This window comes from Labrus bergylta, chromosome 10 (genome assembly GCF_963930695.1).
Source record: "Labrus bergylta chromosome 10, fLabBer1.1, whole genome shotgun sequence".
Taxonomy (NCBI): domain Eukaryota; kingdom Metazoa; phylum Chordata; class Actinopteri; order Labriformes; family Labridae; genus Labrus; species Labrus bergylta.
The window spans coordinates 6,318,561-6,343,011 of record NC_089204.1 but is presented as its reverse complement, the minus strand read 5'-3'; the positions used below and the strand labels follow the sequence as shown (position 1 = coordinate 6,343,011).

The 24,451-nt window shown below is 42.4% G+C and overlaps 1 protein-coding gene across 1 annotated transcript in view; it reads right to left on the bottom strand.

Annotated features, from left to right (window-relative positions):
* LOC109989521 (serine/threonine-protein kinase 32C) overlaps nt 1–24,451 on the bottom strand; it is an 85,035-nt gene that overhangs the window by 38,075 nt on the left and 22,509 nt on the right. Inside the window, exon 2 of the mRNA XM_020641301.3 lies at nt 22,737–22,792. Within this exon, the coding sequence (XP_020496957.1) occupies nt 22,737–22,792 (56 nt within the window). The remainder of the gene's footprint in view (nt 1–22,736; nt 22,793–24,451) is intronic.

Genomic DNA, 24,451 nt, shown 5'->3' with positions numbered 1-24,451 from the left:
GCTACATATTCACAGCTTTTTATTTTTACTATGAGAAATAAGCCACATGCATCATAATAACCCATTTATGTTTTTCTCTTTCAGCGTGTGCATCATCTGGGAAGAAGAGTCAGTTTAAGGAGCGCCTTTAGAGGCTTAGGGTGTATTTTGGAAATCTTCTTTACTGCTCAGTTGGGAGTAAGAAGCAGTAAAGTAAGTCTCTTACAATCCAAGGAGACCTCCTCTGTGCACGCTAAAATAAAATCCAGATACTGTGTGCAAAGAAGAGACAGTAATGATGTGTGGAAGTAACCGCAGAGCTGATATATTTTCAGTATGAAGGGAACCTTATCTGGCTGCACCCAGTGGACATCACATTTACTTTCTTCTTCCTGCAGCAGAACACGCTTTACTCAGAGAAGTGATCTGTTAACTTGATGCAGCACAGAAGAAGGTGTTTTGTTTTGTTTTTTTAAATGGTCTCCGCTCACAAATCCATAAGCAAGTGAGCGTAATGCAACTTTAAAAAAAAAAGTTTGAAGGGAAACGTTCTCAGTGAAGGATTATCGTTTTTAAACTCTTCTGGAAATCTGGTTTGAAAATAAAACACAAATGTGATACCACCACTTCATTCTTATAAAGCCTCCACAGAGACAGTGAAACTTGTATCTCATCTGTTGAGTCTGGACTTCACAATAAACTGGTAAATCTCTATCTATACGTGGACACATTTAGTCTGCAGAACAAGAGCGCAGCAGATAGCGGAGGCAGTGATTCATGGTGCTTTCAGCGGCTACAAACCACGCTTTGTAAGAGGGTCATCTTGGATTTGGGTTTTCAGAAGCTTCAAATAAGCACCTCGTCGTCTCAGAGCTTAATGATGAGAACTGTAGAGAGTACGTCTTCAATCTTGTGCTAAAATTATGAAAATGTTTTGAACAACCTAAAGTGTGTCCCTGTGTTTGTATCAGTGTTCATCAGACGACATCGTTCAGCTTCTGTCTTCCTTACCTCTTAAATTTTTCATGTCAGTTCATTCACATGCAGGATGTGCACTTACGGTGGCTCTCGAGGTTCAAACTGCCAAACCTCTTTGCCCTTTAGTGGCTAATGTGTCCCTCTGGACCAAATAAAAACTAAAAAAATCATTATCTCAACTCATTAACTCTCTTACTGCTCTTACTGCTGCAGCTGTAAGAAGAAAGCCTCCTAATATCTGTAGTACCTGTCTTTACTTTATCTAAACGATCTGATGAGAAAGAAATGTGCACATTTTTATTCTTTGAATGATACGTTTCTGATTTTAATGATGACTTAATCAGCAGTCTCCATAATTCAGAAGTCGGTCTGAAGTTTTTAATGGACTCGTTACAGCCGGCTGTAATAATCAAATAATACCTTTTTATATTTTGATTAGTTAGGTAAAAACTAATTTTATTTTATCTTTCTCTTTTTACATCCACACTGAAGATACACTAATCACTGCAAAGAAACAGTGTTATATTGTAGTCCTCTGAAATCACAACAGTTATTGTTCCATCACAGTGAGATGCTTCGTTTCTCACACTCTTCGTTCTTTAGCTTGATGCTAACACGTACTGGATAGTGGCTAACAGGATTAGCTTAGGAATCGATCTTTTTCACTGGACACAGCCATGAGCAGCTGTGCTCGCGGGTCCACAAAATCACGGCTGTTGATAAATTTACAGGATTTACAATCGGAAGTCTGTATAATGTGTTTTATTTTGAAATTTACCGGATGCTCAGTGCGTTACCTTGCATGACTTCCTGTTTCAATCTGCTCTGTTCAGCTTGCTTGCAGCATGCTCTGTCGAAAATTGCATATTTGAATAGTATCTCAGCTTGAACGCGCCGAGACGGACACGCATGTGTGCAGTGGAAACACGAGTTCAGCTGTAGAGTGCGGAGCGAGGACGGATCCCGTGGAAACTGAACATAAGAAATTGTTATTTTGCAGCTTTCAACATCCTGAGTTAATTTTTTAAGGAAACTTACTTTAAACAGAATTAAACTAAATAGATTTTTTTTGTCAGTAAGTTTCTATGAACTTTACAAACCCCTGCCAGTGTGCGTTTTGAGTGATGATGTCATTCAATATTCTCTGTGTTCTGTTGCTCTTTTTAAGCCCAGAACATTGAACTGCATATTTCTTTTTTGAGCTTTTCTAATGATCGCCGTGTGTGGAGTATAAAACCAATCAGCCTGTCAGTCATCTCGCAGCAGCTCGGTCTTATCTGCACCCTCAGGAGCTGGTCAGCAGAGAGGGATGATGACTTTTTAAACAGGATTTATTCATATATTCATCGAGCATATTAGCCATTCATCGCTTTGGACCCGTTTAGTTTGGAGCGGAGAGAAGTCTCAGTTTGGAGGCGAGAGGTGTGAGGCAGGATGTTTGCCGAGTTATTTGCATATGAATGGAGACATTTTCACCCGACTGTAATCAGGTGAGATGACGGATTCAGACGATGCTTATCCAGAATGATGGCGTCACAGACCTGATCTCTGTGAGCTGTAATGGACACTAAACTGTCTCTAATTAATTCTGTAACATTATCTCCTAAATGCTAATGTTCAGCACGGGGCCAGCCCCCGTCAACCAGCCGAGAGGTTTTTTATTGTTCAGTTCTAATTCAGGAACACCTGCTATTCAGACTGCCTTTGAATATTTGTCACTTATAAAGGTCATTTTGTTTTCCGGCAGGCAGGTTGGAGGCTCAGGGCGAGTCTGAGGATGGAGCCAAATTTCTCCACCGGCTGGCTGACGAGGCATCATAGTTAAGAGCCAGCTAATACATTTGCATGTCTGCAGATTTATTCTCATTTAAATCACACCACAGGAAGTCAAATTAAAGCCCGTTGAAAGAGAGTGTTATTTGGAGCGCCGAAAGCCTGGCGTTCATGTCGTCTGCCCCATGTACGGAGGATGTGGTCCTCGTCGTAGCGGCTTTGGGTTCGGGTCCGACATCGGCTCTTTGCTGCATGTCATCCCCCCCTCTCTCCTCCCAGAGTATTTTATTTGAACAACAAATGTAAGCGACGTCTCACTGAAGGTCTTAAAATTATTTATAAAATATAATATCAAGAAAACAGTTTGTGGACGCAATTTTACTATTTTATTGTGATTTTGTGTCAGCAGAAATCAAAATCTGATTTATTTAAATTCAAAGTGTCTTTAAAGCGTCAGCCATAAGGTCTCAATCAGATACAGGTCGGGTCTTTTGCAATGCGGCCTCCGTCTGAACCGCCGGGTCGGCACGCGTTCCACTTTGACGTCACACTCACAGTCACAGTTTCTGCTCTGACAGGTCGGGCAGAAAAAGAGCCGCCCGCACTCAGGGAAAACAAACGTGCATGACAGCTGCGATTGAGGTCGTCAGTGGAGAGACAGTCTCCCCGTATCCACGGCAACAATCACTTGAAGTATAAGAGACAGCTCTCTTCTCATACATGACTGATTTGATGTTTCGTCGCTGTGCCTCTTTAAATTGTATTTTATTTGTCATGTCAGTCCAATATGTGATTATGTAGTTTATGCATTAGAGCTGTGTGCAAAGAAACACAGATATGTAGTGTCTGAATTTATTCAGTGAGGACGACAGGGCTTCATTTATTAATAGGCTATAGATAAACTCACATTGAGGAAGGAAGAGGAGGAGAACAGAGAAGTAAAAGACGTGCAACAAGCTGGTTATCACATCATGAAGCATCTTAATAAGACAATACAAACAGACATCATTCAGATCTGTCAGGTTTCTTTTCGGTCAGGCAAACGCTAAGTTGTCAAAATGTTGCCATGTCAACTCATATTGTATACGAGAGAATCGTTAACGATGGTCATCCAAAGCTCATGAATTATGTGCTAACACTGTACGACACACACACACACACACACACACACACACACACACACACACACACACACACACACACACACACACACACGTAACTAGCAGCTAAATCAACTCAAATATTTCCTGTATGGCTCTTTCTCTTGTTGATATCTTTCATGATTCATGAAATCACACAGTATCCCCCGGCTCAGAGCTGCTGTTCAATGAGCTCAGTAACTGACTTAGATCTTTGATCTGGATAAATGAATGCATGAAAAATAACGCTGACATGACTTGAAGCAGTAGGGGAAAAAAAGAGTTCAGATGAGCTTATTAAAAACTTATGAAGCCGTGCATTTCAAAGGTGAAACATGAAACTCTCTTAGGCTGATTTAGAAGTTCAGTTCGGTGCTCAGATTTAAACCCAATGAATCAATAGAAGGAGTTCTGAGTTTGAACATTTTTAAGTATTTCCAGCAGCAGGAAGGTGAAGCGCACCGCTGTGCCTGAGTTCATGCTAATGAAGGAACATGTCTGCTGCTCGCCCTGCTGCTCGCTGATGTGTTTTTAATAGTTTTTGGACAACAACGAAGCTCTGAGGCACACAGGAAGAATCAATAACACACACAAGACGTGTCAGGAGAAACATTCAAAATTGGTTTGAGCCTGTTCACGGGAGTTTTTGGCGCTACATGAAAACATAGAATATCAGGTTTGTTGCGTTGCTTTCTCTTGTTTAAGCAGGAATGAACGCTCACCAGTGTTTCCAGCAGCTGTGTTTACGCACACTGTGTGAGTACAATGCTCCGTCACGGTCCAGGTAACTCTGAATTTAACACTGCAGCTGTCAGACTCCCGTTCAGCTGGGGACTTAAATGGTTTAGCGGCTAATGAGCAAATACAATTAAAGAGAGAGAAAAAAAAAAGGCCATTCATGCGGTAGGCGAGCAGACTTTAGACTTGGCTCCAGATTCAAGCAAACAGGACGACAGCTCTGCACTGCCCGGGGGCGAGACACTGTCACAACGCTGGCTGTAATCTCTGACCACGCGGCTGCACACTGCACCTGTTTATCTCTGCTAAAGGGAGCCTTTTAGACGTGGTCAGGGCGAGAGTAAAAGGTGGGGACGATCGATTCTTCAGAGGAAAGTGTTCAAAGTCATTTCATGTGGAGGAATTCAAAGTCAAGGTGGAGGAAGGCCACGGATGAGAGCCCCCGTCTGTCTCCTCCTTAGCATCCGATGCTCGATTTGAATAGTTTTGAGCTCTGGTGCATGAAACTAACTTTGTTTTTCCTGCAGCTCGATCATTATTTAATCAGTCCTAGAAAGGAGAGCAGCACTAATAATAACGAGGAGCTTTGGAGGCTGTTTCCTGGAGTTAATCTGCACAGGGTCAGCCAGGGGCGCCTGGCAGCCACAGAAACACGTTCCTGCAATTGAACAACACATTCAAACATCCTCCAATCTAAATAAAGCCACCGCACTTAATCACACGTATGTTCTGAAAAGCATCGAGGAGCCCTAATGAGGCCGTGTGAGCAGCTTTTACACAATAACAATGGTGGGGTGTTGTGATGGAGGCAGAGGCTTGTAAAGGTCTGAGAGCAACAATAATTCATTCATAATTCATGATTTATTACTCAACGTACCATTAGAGAAAGCATGAGAGTACACATCCTACTGAAAGGGTAGAGATCATTCAAAGACCTCTGAAATAAGTGGAAACATCTGCTCTCTATCAGTGTTGAAAAGTATCAGAATATACAGACATTCATGATACAGAATGAGAAGTACTTCAAAGGTTATTTATGGCCGCTGTCAGTTGTCTTTGGATCTGAAAGTTGGGGGTTCAATCCCCAGCTCCTGCAGCCACATGTCCAATGTGTCCTTGGACAACGCTTAACCCTGAGTTACTCCAGCTGCTTCAGAGTAAAAATGTGTATGAATGGATTAGTTACTTCTGATGGACTCTTTACTCAGCAGCCTCTACCATCAGGGTGTGAATGTGTAGATGTGACCTGAGGTGTTAAAGCGCTTTGATTAGTCAGAAGACTAGAAAAGAGGTAACACAACAGGAGGTAAACTAACCACAGCACGGCTGGATTACAGCTGCCTCCATCTCGGGATCTTTGTGTTTTTTCGTTTGGTTCGGGTGTTTTAAAGAAGCAGCTCGGATCCAAAGTAACTAACCATTCAGGCAACAGGGCAACTTGTTTGGTCTGCGACTTTTAATTTGTTTTAGGGCTGTCAAACAAAACATTTTTCCAATCATGATTCGACTCTGAAATTCAATAGTTAGTCTCCATAAATCACATTTTGAATCTGGTGTTTAAAATTCCATTATTTTGCATCTTCTAAATGTTTTGTATGCTTTTATTTTGTATTTTTGTCCCGTCTCAAGCTTAAGGTGTCGTTACTTCCTGTTTGGAAACAAATCTGCTTTTATTCCTAAAGAAAATAAGGAACTTAGCTTACACTGCAGGAGACAGATCAGACTTTTCAAAGTGCTGCTGGACGGGCGGGTGATGTTAATTTGGAGGTCATTGAATCATGATGCAGCGGGGCAGCCGGAGATTCTCAATACAATCAAATTATTCATCATCTTGACGAGAAATAATTCAGTTCATTCAGGGTAAGAGAGATTGTTTCTGAAAGCGACGAGAGAGGAATACCAATTCTCCAGGTCGGACTGACTGAACCCCAGAGCGGCTTCCTCCCGCGGTTTCGTTAAAACGACCCCCTTAATAAGCTCCTCCGATGGCCTTTTATTAACTGACGGATTCCTAACATTTGAATGTTATCCTGCCAGACGTATTGAAGCAGAGGTGTGATGGATCATATGAGAGCCGAGTAAGACTGGCAGCTCTGTTGGCAAGAGCCTCAAACCACTCTGAAAATAGAGAGCCGAGAAGATGATTACTATCCTTTAATAATGTGAATCATCCATCACTGAGGAGATATTAAATCCTGCATATCACTGCACACTCACTCATAACTTTACAAGATATATATTTAATATGTATTTAAGACGTTCATCTCCCAGTTTGAGAGGAAAGTTTCTGAAAAGCTACCCATCAATAGAAGGGTAGTATGATGTTGTACTTGTTCTCTGTTTGGAGTAGAAGCCCTGCATTTAAAATCATAGAAAGTCAATAAATAACCATTTCAATGAACTGAGAAGTAGGAAAAAAGTGATACAACAAGTGTTTCAAATGAAGATTCTGTCAGTTTATCTAAAACAAGTTGGATTTCTTGTTGACAGATCCAAAAATTAATGCTAGACCAAGAAATAGCAGTGACCTGAGTGCTCCGAGACTGAGACAAGGCCGAGACCATAAATGTCACAGAAAAATCGTTATGTGTCACTCACTTAGACCGTACCACCGGGAAGGTTGCGGCTGTAACCGGGGGATAAAAATGAAATTATGAATGAGCTTAAGTTATTTGTTCTTTTAAAAAGAGGCGTTTTTCTTTTATTTTGACTTAATGACGTGGAAAAATAGCTGATCAGTGGTGGTCTTGACCGATCTTGATTTAAAATCCGGAGTCAGCCCAGCCTGAGACCGAGACAAGAACCAGTAAAAATCCATTCAAACCTGAGGCGAGACAGAGTCCTTTAAAAAGTGGTCCAGTGACCAAGATTTGAAGTACTACAACACTCACCAAAAGTAGCTCAAATCTGCTTCCAGCTACTTGAGGCTGACCAGTGCACAGTCCCTTTGTAGGGACGAGTACTGAAATCCAGTACCAATATGGGACTGGTACCAAAACGTTTTCTATACCGGCCTGAAGCATGACACAGATTTTGGTGCTTAATTTTGGTACAAATCACTCAATGACACAGAGCCACAGACTGTAGATATTAATGGACGAAGTAGGAGTGATGTCACCGAGCTTTAGAGTCCCATCGATGGCGGTCTCCATTCTGGAAATGCTGCCGGTCAACCTAACGACAGGCTGAATTTAAAAAATCTGAATACATAATTTTTCATCTGTCTGCAAGATGAAAAGCAAACAACTTTTTTTGAGAGGAGTTTCTAAAGGGAACTGAGGACGTCCAGAGTCGTTTTAGAGCCATGCACACTGAGAGTCGTAGCATCTTTGTCCTTCTTTGCACTGACTGCATAATAAACTCGCTTCATTTTTTTGATCCAACCACACTTTGAGACATCGATTGTGAAATCAAACTGTCAACACAAAGTCTCTGACACACACTTCTTTAGCACTCAGACACCTTCATGGAGTATCAGGTGTGATGTCATATCTCTGAGAATACACTGATGTGACTCTGTCCTCGCGTGCATGGAGCAGCTGAATCTCCACAAATAAAAACCTGAATCCTCTCTCTGCTGCTCTAAATCTTTCATACCTGGACCCCAAACCCTCTTAGTCTCCCCAGACCCCCCCCCACCCCCCCTGCCCTGCTTATGTCTTAATGTTGCTCTGTGCTCCTTGAACACAACATTTTAAATTAGCTGAGCATATCGCTTGTTCACAAAGTAAAAGCTCTTTCATGTGGCTCTTCAAAGCGCAGTGCCACCGTTAAATCCCAGCACAGTGTTTACCTTTACAATCCGCTCTTCTTCCTCACCCCCCCCCCCCCCCCCCGCTCTGCTATAGTTAGCTGTCCTATCAATTGTTGTCAGAGGGTCTAAAGCTCCGAGCCAGGCAGAGAGAAGGAAAAGGTTGGGTGTTAAATTTTGGAGAGGAAGCTGCAGACTTTCTGTTTTGTAGGTCAGGTAAGAGCCGAGTCACACAGAAGCCTCTGAAAGAGACACAAAGGGAGGGGAGAATGAAAGAAGACCACCGCCTGAGGGGGGAGGACGAGGGAGAGCAGCTTGTGGCCTCTTCTTCAGAAATGTACTGCACATAAACGTCTATCAATCCCTCAGATCAGCTCTCAGCGTGTTTGTTTCTGTTGGGATAGTTTAACACTCAGCATTAGTATGATGGCTGATAAGTGCAAACACTCAGTAACATCCGACACAACTAACATTAAAGAAAGAGTGTGCCTTTTTGATCCAGCAGATGTCGTCCTTTAGCACCAGCAGAAAACCAAAACAAACTGCTGTTAGGAGACACCTCCTCCATACTGAAGCCTTCTCTCCTCCAGAGACACACCTCCAACCCCTCTACACTCATGTTCACACAAAGGAGTAATGCACACGCTGTGAACAGACTTATCCTCGGCACGAGATGCAATCAGCTGTGTCCTGCATTGTTGTGTTAGCATGCTAATGTTAGCGCTCTTTAGCTAGCTCGTAGCTTCACATTGCATGTAAACTGACACAGAATGAGCGTGATCTAAAAACTCTTACTAACATCCAAATAATCAGTGAGTATGTTCTTCTTCTTCTCTCTAGTCCTTGACTAAAACAGTTTTTATACACAAGGGGAGGAGCCGGCCGTCCCGTCCATGTAAACACGGCTCTGACAACAACACAGCCAGCAGGACTTCTCCCTCATTGTAGACAGTCATGACTCAGAGATACATTTACACAGGATAGACTTCATTTCTGCTAAAAGTATGTGTTAAATGCCGCACATCCTTCCTTAAAGAAAGTGTCCATGAAATCAAAAAACAAATGCAATGACAGCTGCAAATGAAATAAAATATCAGCAAAAAGGCCAAAACACCTTCATTAACTGCACTGCTAGGAGATGTTTCATGTTTTCTCTGCAGCGTGTATCAGTCGTTTCATTTGTTTTTGCATGTGCTTTTGGATTTGCATCATTTGAATTTTCTCCAAGTTTTTCCCGATTAAAGTCTTTTTCAGCTCTTGTTGGCCTCTGCATAGAAGAGATGTAGTGGAAGACAACCTGAAAACACCCTGACTCACACGCACACACTCTCCCCCGAGCTGCAGAGTGCTCTGAATGAGGCATGCGAGGCAGATAGACTTTCAGGCTCTGATGAACATGTCATCCGGGGGGGGGGGGGGGAAGTAATAATTTGCTCTTTCATTTGGTTCGTTCCTCTGGATGTGTCCTGCTGCTCTGCTGCTGCTGCTGCTGTCAGCCTACAGGAAGTCAACGTGTTTACCGAGCTCTGCTGTCCGTTTACACAGCTCCACAATGAACTAGTACAGCAGGCATGAGCATTGATAAACACAGCCATGGATCTGTGAGAGTGAGGGACGGGAGGCTCCGTCGTGCACACAGAGAAATAGAAGGTGTGTCCTTTTAAGATGTGAGAATCATCAGAAGGAACGATAACGAATCAAACGCCATGCATGCACATGAAGACCGCACTGACACTTTAAAGAAACAAACACGTGTCTCTGACAGCCTGCGAGTTTTTCTGCCTTTGAAGCAGCCTCACAGAAAATCCCTCAGTGTTATTTGAGGAATTAATGTCATGAAGGGAAAAGCCATAAAGAGCTCCACATTTACACTCTTTTTCTCAAAGTAATGATCCAATTCCTTAACTCAGCATCTTTCTAAAACCAGTGATCTCATAAGTCTCTTCACCTCCATGTGCAGAACTCACTGGTGTCTGGTTGTTTCATGTACTGATGTATTTCTGCAGCTAGAGGTGACGCAAACATTTTCTTCATGTACAGTAATTGAATAAAATATGAAATGTAAGTCTTACTGGTATAGAAGGCAAAGTCTGTTTTTGGGGGTCTCTCATAGGGAGAAAAATGTATATAAACTGTCTTCCTGTGTGATGATTGCGTTTATCAAAGTCCACAACGTTGGGTTTCTGTGCAGCTGTGCAGCCCTTTTAGTACCATCTGTTTTCACCATGTGGGCTTTGTAATCCTGGTATCTTCAGGTACGCTTGTTGAGCTCTCAGCCTGCTGTAACGTTGATGGTTGTGAAGTTCAGATCCACACCCTGAGATCAATTTGCTGAGAACACTCCACAAGCTTTATTGGAACAGTTTAGCACTGTGTTCTATGCAGGATTATGACCTCACAAGAGAGAAAAGTTGGAAATAACTTGGTCGACGTCATAGATATCCTGGTTGTAAAAAGTGGAGCTCAGACTTGTTGGACGGTCTGTTAGTCCAATAAAACTCAGAGAAAGAGACAGATTATTAGTCTGATATTTACAAGAACAAATCTCCAAAAGACTCCAACAGCACAAACACGACCCAGAGGTTAAAGGTCAGGGACTATTTCTACATCACTTTAAGACTTAATATAATGTAAACAGGTGAGTTGTATAAACATTCAGCCCGTATAGTTGAAGAGAGAAATGAGCTCTAGAGACTCAAACTGTTTTTGTACCAGACTGTAAACATGTTTATTTTAACATAGAGCTCTATGAGGACTGACTCACTGCAGGAGACAGACTCTAGTGGACACTGGAGGAACTGCAGCTGTAAAGTTGTACATTTCAACATGGAGCTCTATGGAGTCTGACTCACTGCAGGAGACAGCCTCTTGTGGACACTGGGGGAACTGCAGTCATGCAGACTTAATTTTATTTTTTAAGCCTGGAGGTTGCTGTTTTGTAAATACACCTAATTTAACACTTCACTGAATGTAATTTACCAAGACATTGTGTCACTGTGGAACGGTTGTGTCATGGCTGAAACCCAGTTTTAATAATAATACGATCATATGAACCCAGGTGCAGAGACTCAATGTATCATATTGATATATTCCAGGGCCAGCCCGTGGCATAGGCAGCATAGGCAAGGGGCGCCAGCCTCCATAGGGGGCGCCAGCCTCCATAGGGGGCGCCAGCCTCCATAGGGGGCGCCAGCCTCCATAGGGGGCGCCGCTGGTGCCTCAAATGAATGAGGCAGAAAAGTTGAAGATAAGAAGAAGAAATAGAAGGGAAAATGCGTTTAAATATCACTAAATATTATTAATTTAATATCATTTTCATGGTTTTAATTAGCAATGTTATGAAAGAAGCCATGAAAACACAACTAGGCTACTTCACATATTTAAAAAGGCTCTATTTTCTTGCCTCCTGCTTGACCTGGTGCATCACAACACAGCTGCTCATTACCTGCTCATTACCTGCTCGTTGGGGAGGAGGAGGGCAGGTGACTTATTAGAAGTGAGTGACAATGAGTGTACCGATTAATATCAAGTTTATAAATGACCGTGATGTAAAAAACAACAAGAAAGCCCTCGGGAACCCAGGGGCGAAAAAGAAGAGGAGGAAAAATATGAAACAGACACAGAGGTAAAGTGCTGCACGGATCAGTTATTTATCTGTGGTAGTTTAGCTAGCTTGTTATGGATGGATGATAGTAACATCTGTGTTTACTAATTCCTGATGAGTAGCTTGAGTTAACATCAGTTAGTTCCACTGTACTTTCATTAGATAAATATTATTCATGTTAAGAAAATAATCTTATTTTCTTCTTATATTGTTGGACACAAAACCTACTTATATATTTATTGACATCTTTGTGTACTTAGTTAGCTTTCACCTTAGTCGATTTAAATGTTTATTTTCCTCCTCCTGTTGTTAATAGTTTTAAGCACTTTCCTTTAGAGTATTTTATGTTTATTTAAGAGCCTCATTGAATAGATAGTTGTGCATGCTGTAGGTCTGGCTGTAAGGAAAACATTTGGGCTCACCTAAAAAACTATGCTGTATGAGGTTTCTGTTTCTGCTCTGCAGAGAAAATAATATTTTGTTTTCACACTATATTATAAAATGCAGATTGTTTCACAAATGCTCCTCTTCTCTCTCCAGATGCAATCAGAAACATTTAAATCCATCCCCTGCTATACCCGGGCCGTCTGGGTCGTCACTTCTGCACCCTAAACTGTTTGGTATTGTTTGTTCTGTTACATTAGTTATTTTTATTCATTTATAAGAAATATTAGTGTTATTACCATATTATTCAATTTTTTTAGAAGTATTTTTTATTTTAAATAAAGAAATTCGGTTGATAATAAGTTTGTATGCCAGTTTTCTTTAAGTGGATGAATATTGTCTTTGGTGGTCAAACTGGCTGCAATTTAAGGGGCAACTGCTGAAATCTTGCCTAGGGCACCAAAATGGTCTGATATATTCCATGACTCATCTTCCATCAAGGACTCTCAATTTGAACTCTAAATAGAGGAGGCAAGAGAAATAAAGAAACTGAGTTTTTATTGCATGTCCAAACTAAAAGAAAATTCCACATGATTCTATTTTCACTAAACTGAAAAACAGCCTCTCGGGGAAAAAAGTCACAAGTGGTAGAAAATTGTTCTTAAAGCTCACATGTATCTGCCTGGAGTATATGTGCTTACATCAGTTTATATAAAACCCATACAAAGGTTTTGAAGTCGCTCATGTATGAAGGTGGCGAGATATAAGGGCTGTATAATGAGGATTACATGCATCGCAGAATGTAAAGACACAAAAAGTGCCTGAAGGCTTCTCTCAGCGATATTCTCTCTGGCTTACTGCGGGTGTTAGAGGTGTCACTGCATGTTTCATTAAAGGTGGAATATCTCATATATATTCATGCGTTAGGAGGAGGCTGTTACTTGATAACTCGTTACATGTAATCTTATGGAGATGCATGCAGTTTGAAAAGTCAAGGTGCCTTGGCCGTCAGAAGTTAAAAACTGAGAGGGGTAAAGATGACCCTCTCAGAGACTGACACCCAGAGATTTGACACCGTGATGTTTCACTTCATATTTCTGACGGCTTGTTTCTGTTTCTGTTGTGAAGGTTTTATTCCCTGAGCTCGCTGTTAAAGTCAATGTGGCTCACTTCGCCATTCACACGCCTCTGGGACTGACAGAAACACTTAGAGAGGGTGTGCACGTGATGTCATAGTGGGCGGAGTCACTGCTGTTACACTGAAAGCACCTTACAGGAATCAGAGAGCAGTTAATGGATTTAAATCAGATGAAAGGTGCCGTCCTTTCAGTTATCATTTACTGACGCTGTTGTGATATGTTTATAGGAATGTTTGGATTGGTAACATTAGGTTAATAAAGCCACATGACAAAGCCATGCAGTGACAGAAGCACATACTGTAAACAAATAAATGATGCAATAATAAACGCCTTCCAGTCAGCTCCAAAGACAGATCGGAGCTGGTCAAGGACGAGAATGTTAGCCAGGAGAAGGAGACTAATGCAACTGATTCAATACACATGCACTGACATAATCAAATCACGTTTTAGGAGGGTACTTTCACTGAGCCTTTCAGACAGAGGTGCTGTTTGTCAACAGGCAGGGCAGGCAACTGCTTGTGGCCCCGGACCAGAAGGGGGCACCCCGAGTGCTTACAAACTTAAACCAAAGCAGTGACCGAAAATGTGCAAATTTTGCAACGATAGTAGGAAAAAAACTTCCTTAAGGGGTCCCATTTGACAGCACACGCTTTTTAAATGAATTTTAAAAAATTGAAGAAGACTTAGCCGTCTACAGGAGACAAAAAAAAACAGGGGAAAAGAGGAAGAGGAGCAAGCGTCGGGACACTGGCAGACATGATGGTGAAGGTTGGAGGGCACCCAATGGATTTTTGCCCAGGGCCCCAACAGACTCTAGAATCGCCACTGCTTTCAGGGGCCCAGCCCAGATGTGGTCCGCACACGGTCTGACTGAGGGGGGCGAGGTCCAGTGGAAAGGTGATGTGAATGCTTACCCTCTATATGCATGTCTGCTCTGTGCTATGTTGTTTCTTGGCAAAATTCAGCTTTTCAAACATCAAAAAAAGATTCATGTTTTCAATTTTTTAAAGTATTTTATCAGATATTATTGATGTATCCTGAAGGCTCGCCTGGAGCAGACAGGAGGAAAACAAATTTGAGCTTTTAAAGCAAACAAGAGACATTTATCTGAACTAATTTATCAGAACTTCATGTAATAAAAAAAAGCTGGATATGATCACATTTCAACGATTTATTCTCCGTTGAGCTGCACACATATCAGTTAAGTGGAGGTGGGAGAAAACTCTTCTCTTTCTGGTTAAATTCATGATGATTATTTTAACACCCAAGTACTCTCAGGGGAAGAAGTGTTGGAATGATAATGAATAAAAGCAAAAGTGTAACTTTCCTTTCAGTAGAAAGCTTCATGAAACATTTCTCATTCATTTGTGTGGATATGTAGAAGGACGTGCTCGGGCATATTCGGAGGATGATGAAAATAAAATGTGAAAGATTTCGAGGTCATGACAGCAAAGCTGCCAATCTCATTTTCTGCTGTGCACATAATATATTTTATTGGCAGGATTGTGAGTATTCAAAATGCTCCATTATCAACACTACAGAGACAGATGGGTCAAACTAAAACAAAACAAATGAAAATGGGGCATTTCAGGATCTCTGTCCTCTCTGGACTTTGTGTTCAAGCTGCTTTCTGGGTCCTGGGGCGTTTTTATCCATATGGCCCTCTGTTCCTTAGAGTGGCTCTGCAGCAGAGCTTTGTACTGACAAACCTATGGAGGTGGAGTGTAATGGAAGACGCACATTTCTAGGCTAATAGGTTGCCGAGGGCTACACTGCGGCTGGGCCGTGCTGCAGCACTCTGCAAAGCCAACTCTCACGTGAGCTCTTCACACCTGCAGCTGGAGGCCGAGAGGAGGGAGGAGCAGGCTTCAGGTGTTCAGAGGTACAAGGAGGACGCTCAGGGCCTGGTTCACTAAAAGGATTGTGCAGCTTCAGTACCTGCTAAACGTGTACAAATGAGTCAAAGAGACAGTCTAATTCACAAAACACACGCAGAGGGTAAAATGTTCCCTAACTGTGCTGCAGAGAAAACAGTGTCTCTGTGCGCTGGTGCTGTTTGGGCCAGAATTTTAAGTATGAGACGGGAGCATACTGGTGTTACTAAACCGCCCCACAATACACTGCGCCTCTCAGAATATCCAATCGCAGAGCTCGCCAGCCAGACAACAAGCGGCTTGAAATAAAAGTTCTGTGCAGAAATACATTTTACATGTTGCCAAATACTGTTTAGATGACTTCATAGTTGTATCAGTAATGAACGTTTGCATATTGTTGTGGAATTGTATTTACAGACGGTCGCGCTAGCTTGATGCTTGCTCATTGAACGGAGCTCAGACCAGAGTCAGTGGTGTAGTGGAGTATGCCTGCGTATAGTTGTATACCCATCTATTTTTCAGTCTCCATAGGGTATACCAATTTCTAAATCTCCTCTGATTCACACCATTGATTGACTGACCATATTCAGTATGTGATGCTGTGTGACGACCCTCTGGCATGGCAATTCCTAGGATGGTGAAGGGATGACCCTCTCTACTCTGTCTCTAGTTGGCTAACTAAATATGCAAGAGTAGTTTTATATCACTGTTAGTAACAGAGGCTGTTTATCCTACACTGGACTAAAAAGATATTTTGGGGAAAATTACCCATTTCTTCAGGCACCACTACACCACTGACCGGAAGTACGCTGCTTGACTCGTATTTTAGTATGTTGCTGGTGCTACTTTTTAATACAAATTGGCCCCTTTATATGTAAATCAGCCTCAGTACAAAAAGCGTCTGATAAGCAAACACCGGCCGAACAGCCACACACAGTTGGAGTAAAAAAAATTCTGTCAGCCGAGAGCTGGGGGTGACTTCCGCAGGTTTAATGAGGGATGTCACGCTCAAACTTTCCAGAGATCAGGGAAACAATTCTTCCTCTCAATGACTCATGAAGAAATTATCTGTAAAAAGAAGTCTGTAAATATGACTTTGACATCAACAGAACACTGGGTTAAATCAGTCCAGAGCTGTGAGCGGCTCGGAGACAGCCTGGAGGAGGAGTTGCACATAACTTGTTGTCCTTGTCTGCTCCATTCAGGGAGGACTCTTTGTTTTAATTAACCAGACTCATATCACATTTTTTCAATGTTGAAAAAACTCGCCTCCCAGCTCATCATCTTTGTGTGGACAGAACTCCGTCAGCATGAGAGCACAGCGCTGTGCAGAGAAGCTTCTCTCCACATTCAGACCCAAACGAGAGCAAACTGCACGGAGTGGGGAAACCTAATGGGTGTGTGCACTTGACTATTACAGCTACACGCTTTGTGAATTAGACCTTGAGACAAATGACTTGTAATTTTTAGTGCCATAAGCGACCGCAATCCATGCTCTGTGAATTCCCCCCCTCGGTGTGCTGCATGACGTGGAGCCTTGCAGAGCTAACGGAGAGAAAACCTTAACAAAGGCTTCATCATCTCCTGACCTTTTCTTCTGACGCTGCTCCCCTCCCGGATATGATGAGGGTGTCAACGCCACTCTCTGTATCGTCTCCTTCCCCACTTAACTCCAGCTCCTGTCTCTGCCAACACACTCTCTCCTAATGAGGGTTCACTCCCACTGAAGTGTGTGTGTGTGTGAGGCTGAAGACACAACTAGCTGAGCTCCCGGTCCACCTCTGACCTCCGTTAACACCTTCCTCTCTTTGTTTGGATCTTTACCTGTCTGTGACCGCTGGCATTAAGGAGCTGTCACTATAACCTGCTGTCAGTCACGCCTCCCCCGGGTGTCACACTCGCTCCGTTCAGGGCCTTAATGAGCCCCACGGCGGAAACGACAATCTCGCTATATGGGGCTTGAGCTCCGGAGATCGAGCGACAATGGGGGGCAGAGGAGTGATGCTCATGGGGAAATAGGAGAGGGAGCTACAGGGGAGCAGGCAATTATCCGACTCTCTGCTGTATATGGTCGTCCAGCTCGATATCAGGCATGTTACAAATGAGCGGTATGCTCCATGTAGCTGTGGAAATAATCACACCTGGAAACCATCACTCCTCAACCCCACACAGGCAGAGGATGGCTGCTCCAAAACATCAGAGGGAGAGTAAAGAGAAGGGAAATTCATACTGAATTAATGCCATATATGATTGTGAATAACACATCCCTCTGCAGAGACAGGTTTCTTTACTGTGGAGCCCACAGAGCAGCTTTGAATTAAACTGTGAGAGGAACAGATGGAGCCTGATGTATTAAAAGAGAGGAGGGGAGGGAGATGAGTATCTGCTCTGATATATTAGAAGAAGAAACAGGGGTGATTTGCTCCGGGTAGAGGGGACACAACATCAGATGTATTTGAATAAAAAACCTCTGCAAACAAACTTTTTCTGTGATTTCTCTTTTTCCAGACAGTTCTCATTTCCTTGAGTAAAACCTTTGCGAGTCGTAAATGACTGAGCATGTCGAGAGAAGACAGAGAGACTCTCGGGGATTAGTCTCATACAGGGGATGAGCAGAGTGTAATCAGAGCAGAAACTCCTGTGGGATAAATAGATTTTGTCAGTTAATTAAATTAAGGAAAATATCTCAAAATGAGAGTTGACTTTCACTTTAACTGAGGTCATCAAAAAACAGAGCCGCCTGTGCTTCCCTGAGCTCCTGTAGCTCCCCGTAATTCATTTTTTTTTACCAGATGGAGGGAAAAGTCAGCGTAATTGGCTAATCGATCATTCAGGAAAACAAAAAAGGATTTTATAAAAAAAAATAAACTTCACCATGTTTCTCTACCACTAATATGTGTCCCAAGTCTGTCTACCCCCCAATGATGAGAAAAGTCCATCCTCTCACTCAAAATGTGTGCTCAAAGAGGCCGTTTGGAGATTTTCCCTTCATGACATCACAAAGGGCAGTAGCCCCTCCCCCAGGTGGGTGACACTCCCACAGCTAGGTGTTTGTTCTGCCCTCTGAGTCTGCCTTTTCACCGTAAACAATAGGACATGGAGCGAGAAAGCCAGGGACACCCAAGCCCTTCCAGAGAGGGTGCGTGGTCAGACACAGCTCATTTACATATTTAAAGGTACAGACACAAAAACAGCCTGTTCTGAGCAGGGCTGAAATAGAGGGGTTTATAGGCATGATCAAAGGATCAGAGTGGATTTAGAACAAGACACTTCACACACATGTTTTGAGGAGCTCTGAGAATTATTAACACTAGTTGAAGAGGAGGAGGAGATGTGACCTTTAAAAGTTGTTTGCTTCTAACCTTGCACGGAAGTGACAAATCATGAATCTGCATCATGACAGAGTTATTTCAGCATCAGCAAGTAAATTACTGTAAAATATTTGTATTTGGGGATTTTTGAACTGAAGTAAGCCACCACAGAAATCCTGGTACTGATCCGAGCAAACCGGTCATCAAGCTGTGACCTGTGCTGTGTCCGAAAACACTTACTACATACTGCTATCTACTCAAAATAAATATACTGCATACTGAAAACTAACTCGACTGTTAGCAACATACTACAATACGGATCATGCAACGTACTTCCGGTGTGAGCTCCGTCCCATGAGCTAGCATCAAGCTAGCGCGACCGTCGATACTTCAATTTTATTCAAACAACAATTTCACGTTCATTACTAATGCAACTAGGTAGTCCTAATAATATTATTTGGCAATATGTAAATGTATTCCAGCACAGAACTTTTATTTTAAGCCACTAGTTGGCTGGCTGGCAAGCTCTAAGACTGGAAAGTCTGATAGCCGCATTGCATTGTGGGGCAGTTTCGGAAACAGCACTGCTCAGCCTCAAGAAGGATTTATTTTACATATTTAAAATACATTTAAAATCATCGTTGTTAGACTAGCAGTTCAACGCAGGCGGAAAGTTTATCCAGAGATGGTTCATGGAGGAGGAGGGGAGAGTAACCCAGCTGTGAGAGAGTCCAGGTGATGAACTGGCCGTTATTTCTTCTTCTATTTTAAACACAAATTTTAAAGTCGAGATATGAATAAAAAGAGACAAGGAGCAGAGTAAAACCAGCGTCACTCATGTTTGGTTTCAGAAGAGGACGTTTCCTCTACTTCTCCTCTCAGCTCCGTCCTCCCTCAGCAGCCTCCTCTGTGCACGAACGAGCCCCGCACACACACGATCACACTCTCTCTCTCACTAATGCACACTAACACACACTAAAACACACACAGCGCTGCACTATAAAAAAAGCCATTTTCACGGAGCACCTACACAGGCTGTGATATATGGATCATGTTTCAGAGCTACAGAGTGAGGAAAACACCTCTGCGGGTTTCACTCTGCTTTCTGCCTCAAACACACAAACACTGACACTTTTTTAATTCTCTACACACAGCTCGGACTAAAATATTCATTCCAAGGAACTGGTGGATTGCTTTATTTTTCTCAGGTTTAAAGACAACATCCGTCTTGTTTAAGACACATAAACTACATTTATTCTGATCTGACATGGTGCATCTTCCCTGTAGTATATTGAGGTTTGATTGAGGTAAAGATGGGTCAGTCATGACAACAAAGTGATGTCATTGTCATTTTTTTTAGAAGCGGTTGCCTCCATGCTCTAGCTTCCCGCTCATCCCAAAGACAAATTTTATTCAGTAACTATTCAACACTTACAGACAGCAGCCTTACACTGGCAGCTGCAGGATTACATAAAAGAACAGACCTCTGCTTTATGCTAAGTTTTGACTTTTGCAGAGGGATTAAGCTTCCTTTGCAATACCTGAAAATGCTCATACACCACTTTTTAACTTTCCTATAGCTTCACCTATAGCAGATACCCATCCCCCTCTGAGACTGGTGTGATTGTTAAAGATATAATACTACTCTCACTATGTGAAGGTGGCATCATTGTTTAATGACCTGTGGTAGAAAACTGAAGGTACCGAGGCGTGCATGCGTCTCAAACTGAGCTGACGTTCTTGACAGCTGCTGCTGACATCTTATAAAAGCAGAAGACTGTCCCGTGTTTAAAAACTGAAGCAGTTTTAATTTGGTATTTTTGGTAAGTAAACAAAAAAAAAACAAATACAGGCTAAAAAGAGTGATAGGGAAAAAAAAGATAGCTGACATTGTGCTAGCCTTGCTCTTGTTTAGAGTGCTTTGATTACTCATGGAGTTTTTTAATAACTGTAAAGGATCTGCTCTGATACCTCATCGGGAGGAATCTGAAATACTGAAATGGGTTTTGGACCCTCTCAAGCCACAACTGTACATCATTTCCGTTCGTCTCTTGGCCCTTAATCGCTGCACCAAGTCAACCCACGATTCATATTTTTGGTAGGTTAAGCTTAACAGCATTGTTGAGGCGTCCCACAATTCAGAGTGTGAGCATTTGTTTACCTACACAGTGGGAGAAGGAGACTGTGACGTTATGGTGTAAGGACAGCCCTGCGTTGGCGCGTGCTTTAGTCCGCTTTACAATAATGCCGTGTGAACAATGACATGAAGTAAATGTGCAAAAACGTATCACTTTCAGAACAAATAAAAGGAGCCATAGGTGTGAAAGCACCCTAAGATATAATCAAAGATAATGTATCATTTCAAAGATTACATGTCATTGTGTTTATTGTCCAAGAGGAGATTTCAGATGTTTATGATCTCACCTTGACAGCCTCCTGCAAACATTTGTAGGTCAAAGTGAGATTGAAGATGAGAGCTCAGGAAGGAGAATAAGCAGCAAAGTGTCTGTAAACTAAAGTCTTACATTTGTACCTTTCCTCAACGGGCTGATGCACTCACATCTTTAAGTCTGAACACCCCCATTGTTCTCCCAAATAGCCTTTGTTTCTTAAGTTTTTAAAAGTGTAAGTCATTGTGCACCAATTTTCTGTGTAGCCAACTACAGCTGTGTGTTCACAGAACAGGGGTGTGTGTTTAGCAGGAAGCTGAAGACTCATGTTGTTAAGTATTCAGAAACAGCAGGAACTCAGAGTGAGGCCACAGAGGGCCAAAAGAAAACACAGACGGGACGACTTTCAGCAAGGACAAACCTTATCTGGACGTCTCCGCCAGCATCTGTCTGACTGTTTGTGTCTGTCAGCATGTGTGTGTGTGTTTATGTGTGTGTGTGTGTGTGTGTGTGTGTGTGTGTGTGTGTGTGTGTGTGTGTGTGTCTGCATAAAAAGTGTGTCTGTGAACATGACTGTGTTACAAACATTGCATAACCAGAGGCTGTCAGACTGGAGCGTCTGTTTTCAGCCTCTCAGATGAAATGTTTGCTTTTCTCGTCTGATGCAACAGAACGGAGACGTGAAGAGAGACGCGGCAGCTCATTTCTACTTCTTATGTGTGAATTTTTAAAAGAAGCATGAATGAACATTTATTTACATGCATATTTATTTTAAAATCATTTAGTTTGCCCTGCCTCAGTGTTAAGGCTGACTGTATTTCCCGGCTTTCTGCAGCTTCCCTCAGCATCATCGGGGAAGTGACAGCAGCTTGAGGGAACAAAGCAATAAGTATGAATTAACATAAATTCACATGGTAATGTATTCAGCATTGGGATATGACTTTCCACGAAAACAGGGGGGGTGGGGGGGGGGGGGCGTTTTTGAGAGAAAGCTTTGAGAAGCAAAGCAGGGAGAATTTGCAAACTTGTGCACAGACACGAGTTTAATGAACAAATATTAGGCGAGATATTTACGATTCAAAGTGAAGATAAACTATTCCAATCTCTGGAGCCCAATTGTGCATCAACACACAAACACACCCACTGCGCCCTGAAGTCATCACAAACAAGACGTTCAATACCAACACAAAGGAGTTCTGCTTCGAACAAGTTAATCCAAAATGTCTGTTTTATCAACAATGGCCGCCACGGCCCGACACTGGCACCTGAGAGCAGGCTGAAAGAGCTGCGGTGATTTGGCTTCACAATGTGCAGCCGTCACACACGCTCGCAGACATGCCAGGTTTCCCTCCGCACTGTATTCAGCCTGAACATCGAGTACAATGACGAACGCAGCGGCCTCTGATTTGTGCCGCTCTGTAATTAAATGGAGATGTGGGTCAAAACTCCCAACAGGTCGTCTGTCAGGAGAGAGGAAAAGTAAATTGGCTCCTCTAAGTGATTTTACAGAAAGGATTTCATGAGCTGCATTTATGACTGTTATCAAAATAAAAGTATTTATCAAGAGAACTCAAATGTGATCCCTCGGCCCGCCTAGCGTTCTTCTTCTGCAGAGATAATGACTGCAGGCTAATTGAAAGAACGCCCATTACATTAAAAGATGGAGGTCACATCACCTTTCCAAAGCTCCCTTTCCCGATGGCACGCAGTATCTGGAAGTGGTCGAAGTTCACTGTGAAGAAGAAAAGAGAGAGAGAGAATGCGTCAGTAATCATTTAGGTTTGGCAAAGATAGAACCTTTGCATTTCTTGCAGGGCGACACATTAAATTAAAAACTGAAACGATGACTGTGAGGTGAAAGTTCTGACTGTAAGCATTCATTTGATGGTGTTAACATTTACACCAGAGGAGGAGGAGGAGGTGCTGTAGATTCTTTCATAAAATGTTTTCCACTTTTATGTGACAAAAAAAACAACTTCACAAGTCAAGACTTTTAATGTTTGGTTTCTTTGTGACCAAGAGAGAGAGAGGGCTGGAACCTATACAAGAAGTCCTTGATGATTGGAGCCCACTGTGGTGCAGTGGTAAGTGTGCACGCCCAATGTACGGAGGCTATTCCTCCAAGCGGGCAGCCCGGGTTCAAATCTGACCTGTGGCTCCTATCCTGCATGTCTCTGTCCCAGATTTCTGACTTCATCCACTCTCGTAAAGTCACACAAAAAAGCCCCAAAATACATCTTAAAAAAAAAGAAAAAGTCGCAGTCTGTCAGCGTCGCTTCCACTAGTCAATGCTCGTATTTCCACAGCACACGCACGTCCCTGGAGCTCATCTCCATTTTAATTTTGTGCAGAGTCTATTTTCAACGAAGCCAACTGCAAGTACGCATCAAGTTGAACAGAGTAGATCGTTCCAGAAAGGAAGTCAGACACAGGAACACAGAGAGCATCCGGTCAATTTCAAAATAAAACACAATATTAAGACTCCTGATTGTATTTTCCATCACTTTATCAACACTACATCAAATCAGGCACCGAATGAAGAAGTCATCCTCAGAAAGACAAAGCAACATGTTGTATGCACGTTGTTCTCTTTATTCCCACGTGATCTTGTGGTTCTCATGAGATCTTGTGAACCCACGCTGAGGTTCCCCTGGAGGAAAGAGAGAGTTCAGAGAAACTTTCTCCTCCATGCTCCGCAATCAGTCATCTGATTTTTTTATTTATGATATCAATATGTGTAATGGCACAGTCAGATGTTCTGGCTCGTTGCCTCCTTCAGTGGGTGTGTGTTCTGATGATTGATAGGTTTGTCCTTTGAGAGGAGGAGGGTGAATAAACCCTAAAGCCTTGCAAAGAGGAAACACTCAGTGAAAAAAATAGAAAAAAGGAATAAAAAAATGCAAAAAATAAATAATGAACATTTTATCACTGATTTATTCCTGCATCATATTCAGGACTGCTTAAGAAAGAAGATGGGGCCCAGGTGGTCGAGTGGTTAGTTTGCACGCCCCGTGTACTTGTACTCAGATCAGCTTCATGTCCGACCTGTGGCTACATGTCATTCCCCACCCTCTCTCTTTTTTTTTTATTCTGATTTCTGACTCTAATCCTGTCCTGTTTCTAAATAAAGGCACAAAATCCCCCCAAAAAAAATTTAAACAAAAAGAGAAAAGATGTAATGCCTCGTCCACAGGGGGCGTCAAAATCAACACTGCAATAGCTTCAGTTAGAACAGCAGCTAAAAGATTTTTACACTTTGGGCCTGATTCACTAAGAACAACATCCAGGATTTGTTTGGACCAGAGAAGGTAGGCGGTTTTAAGTAACCCCAGCTCAGCCGTTTTGGACACCCCTCAGTTTGTCAGATATGAGAGCAGTTATCAGGTCAACA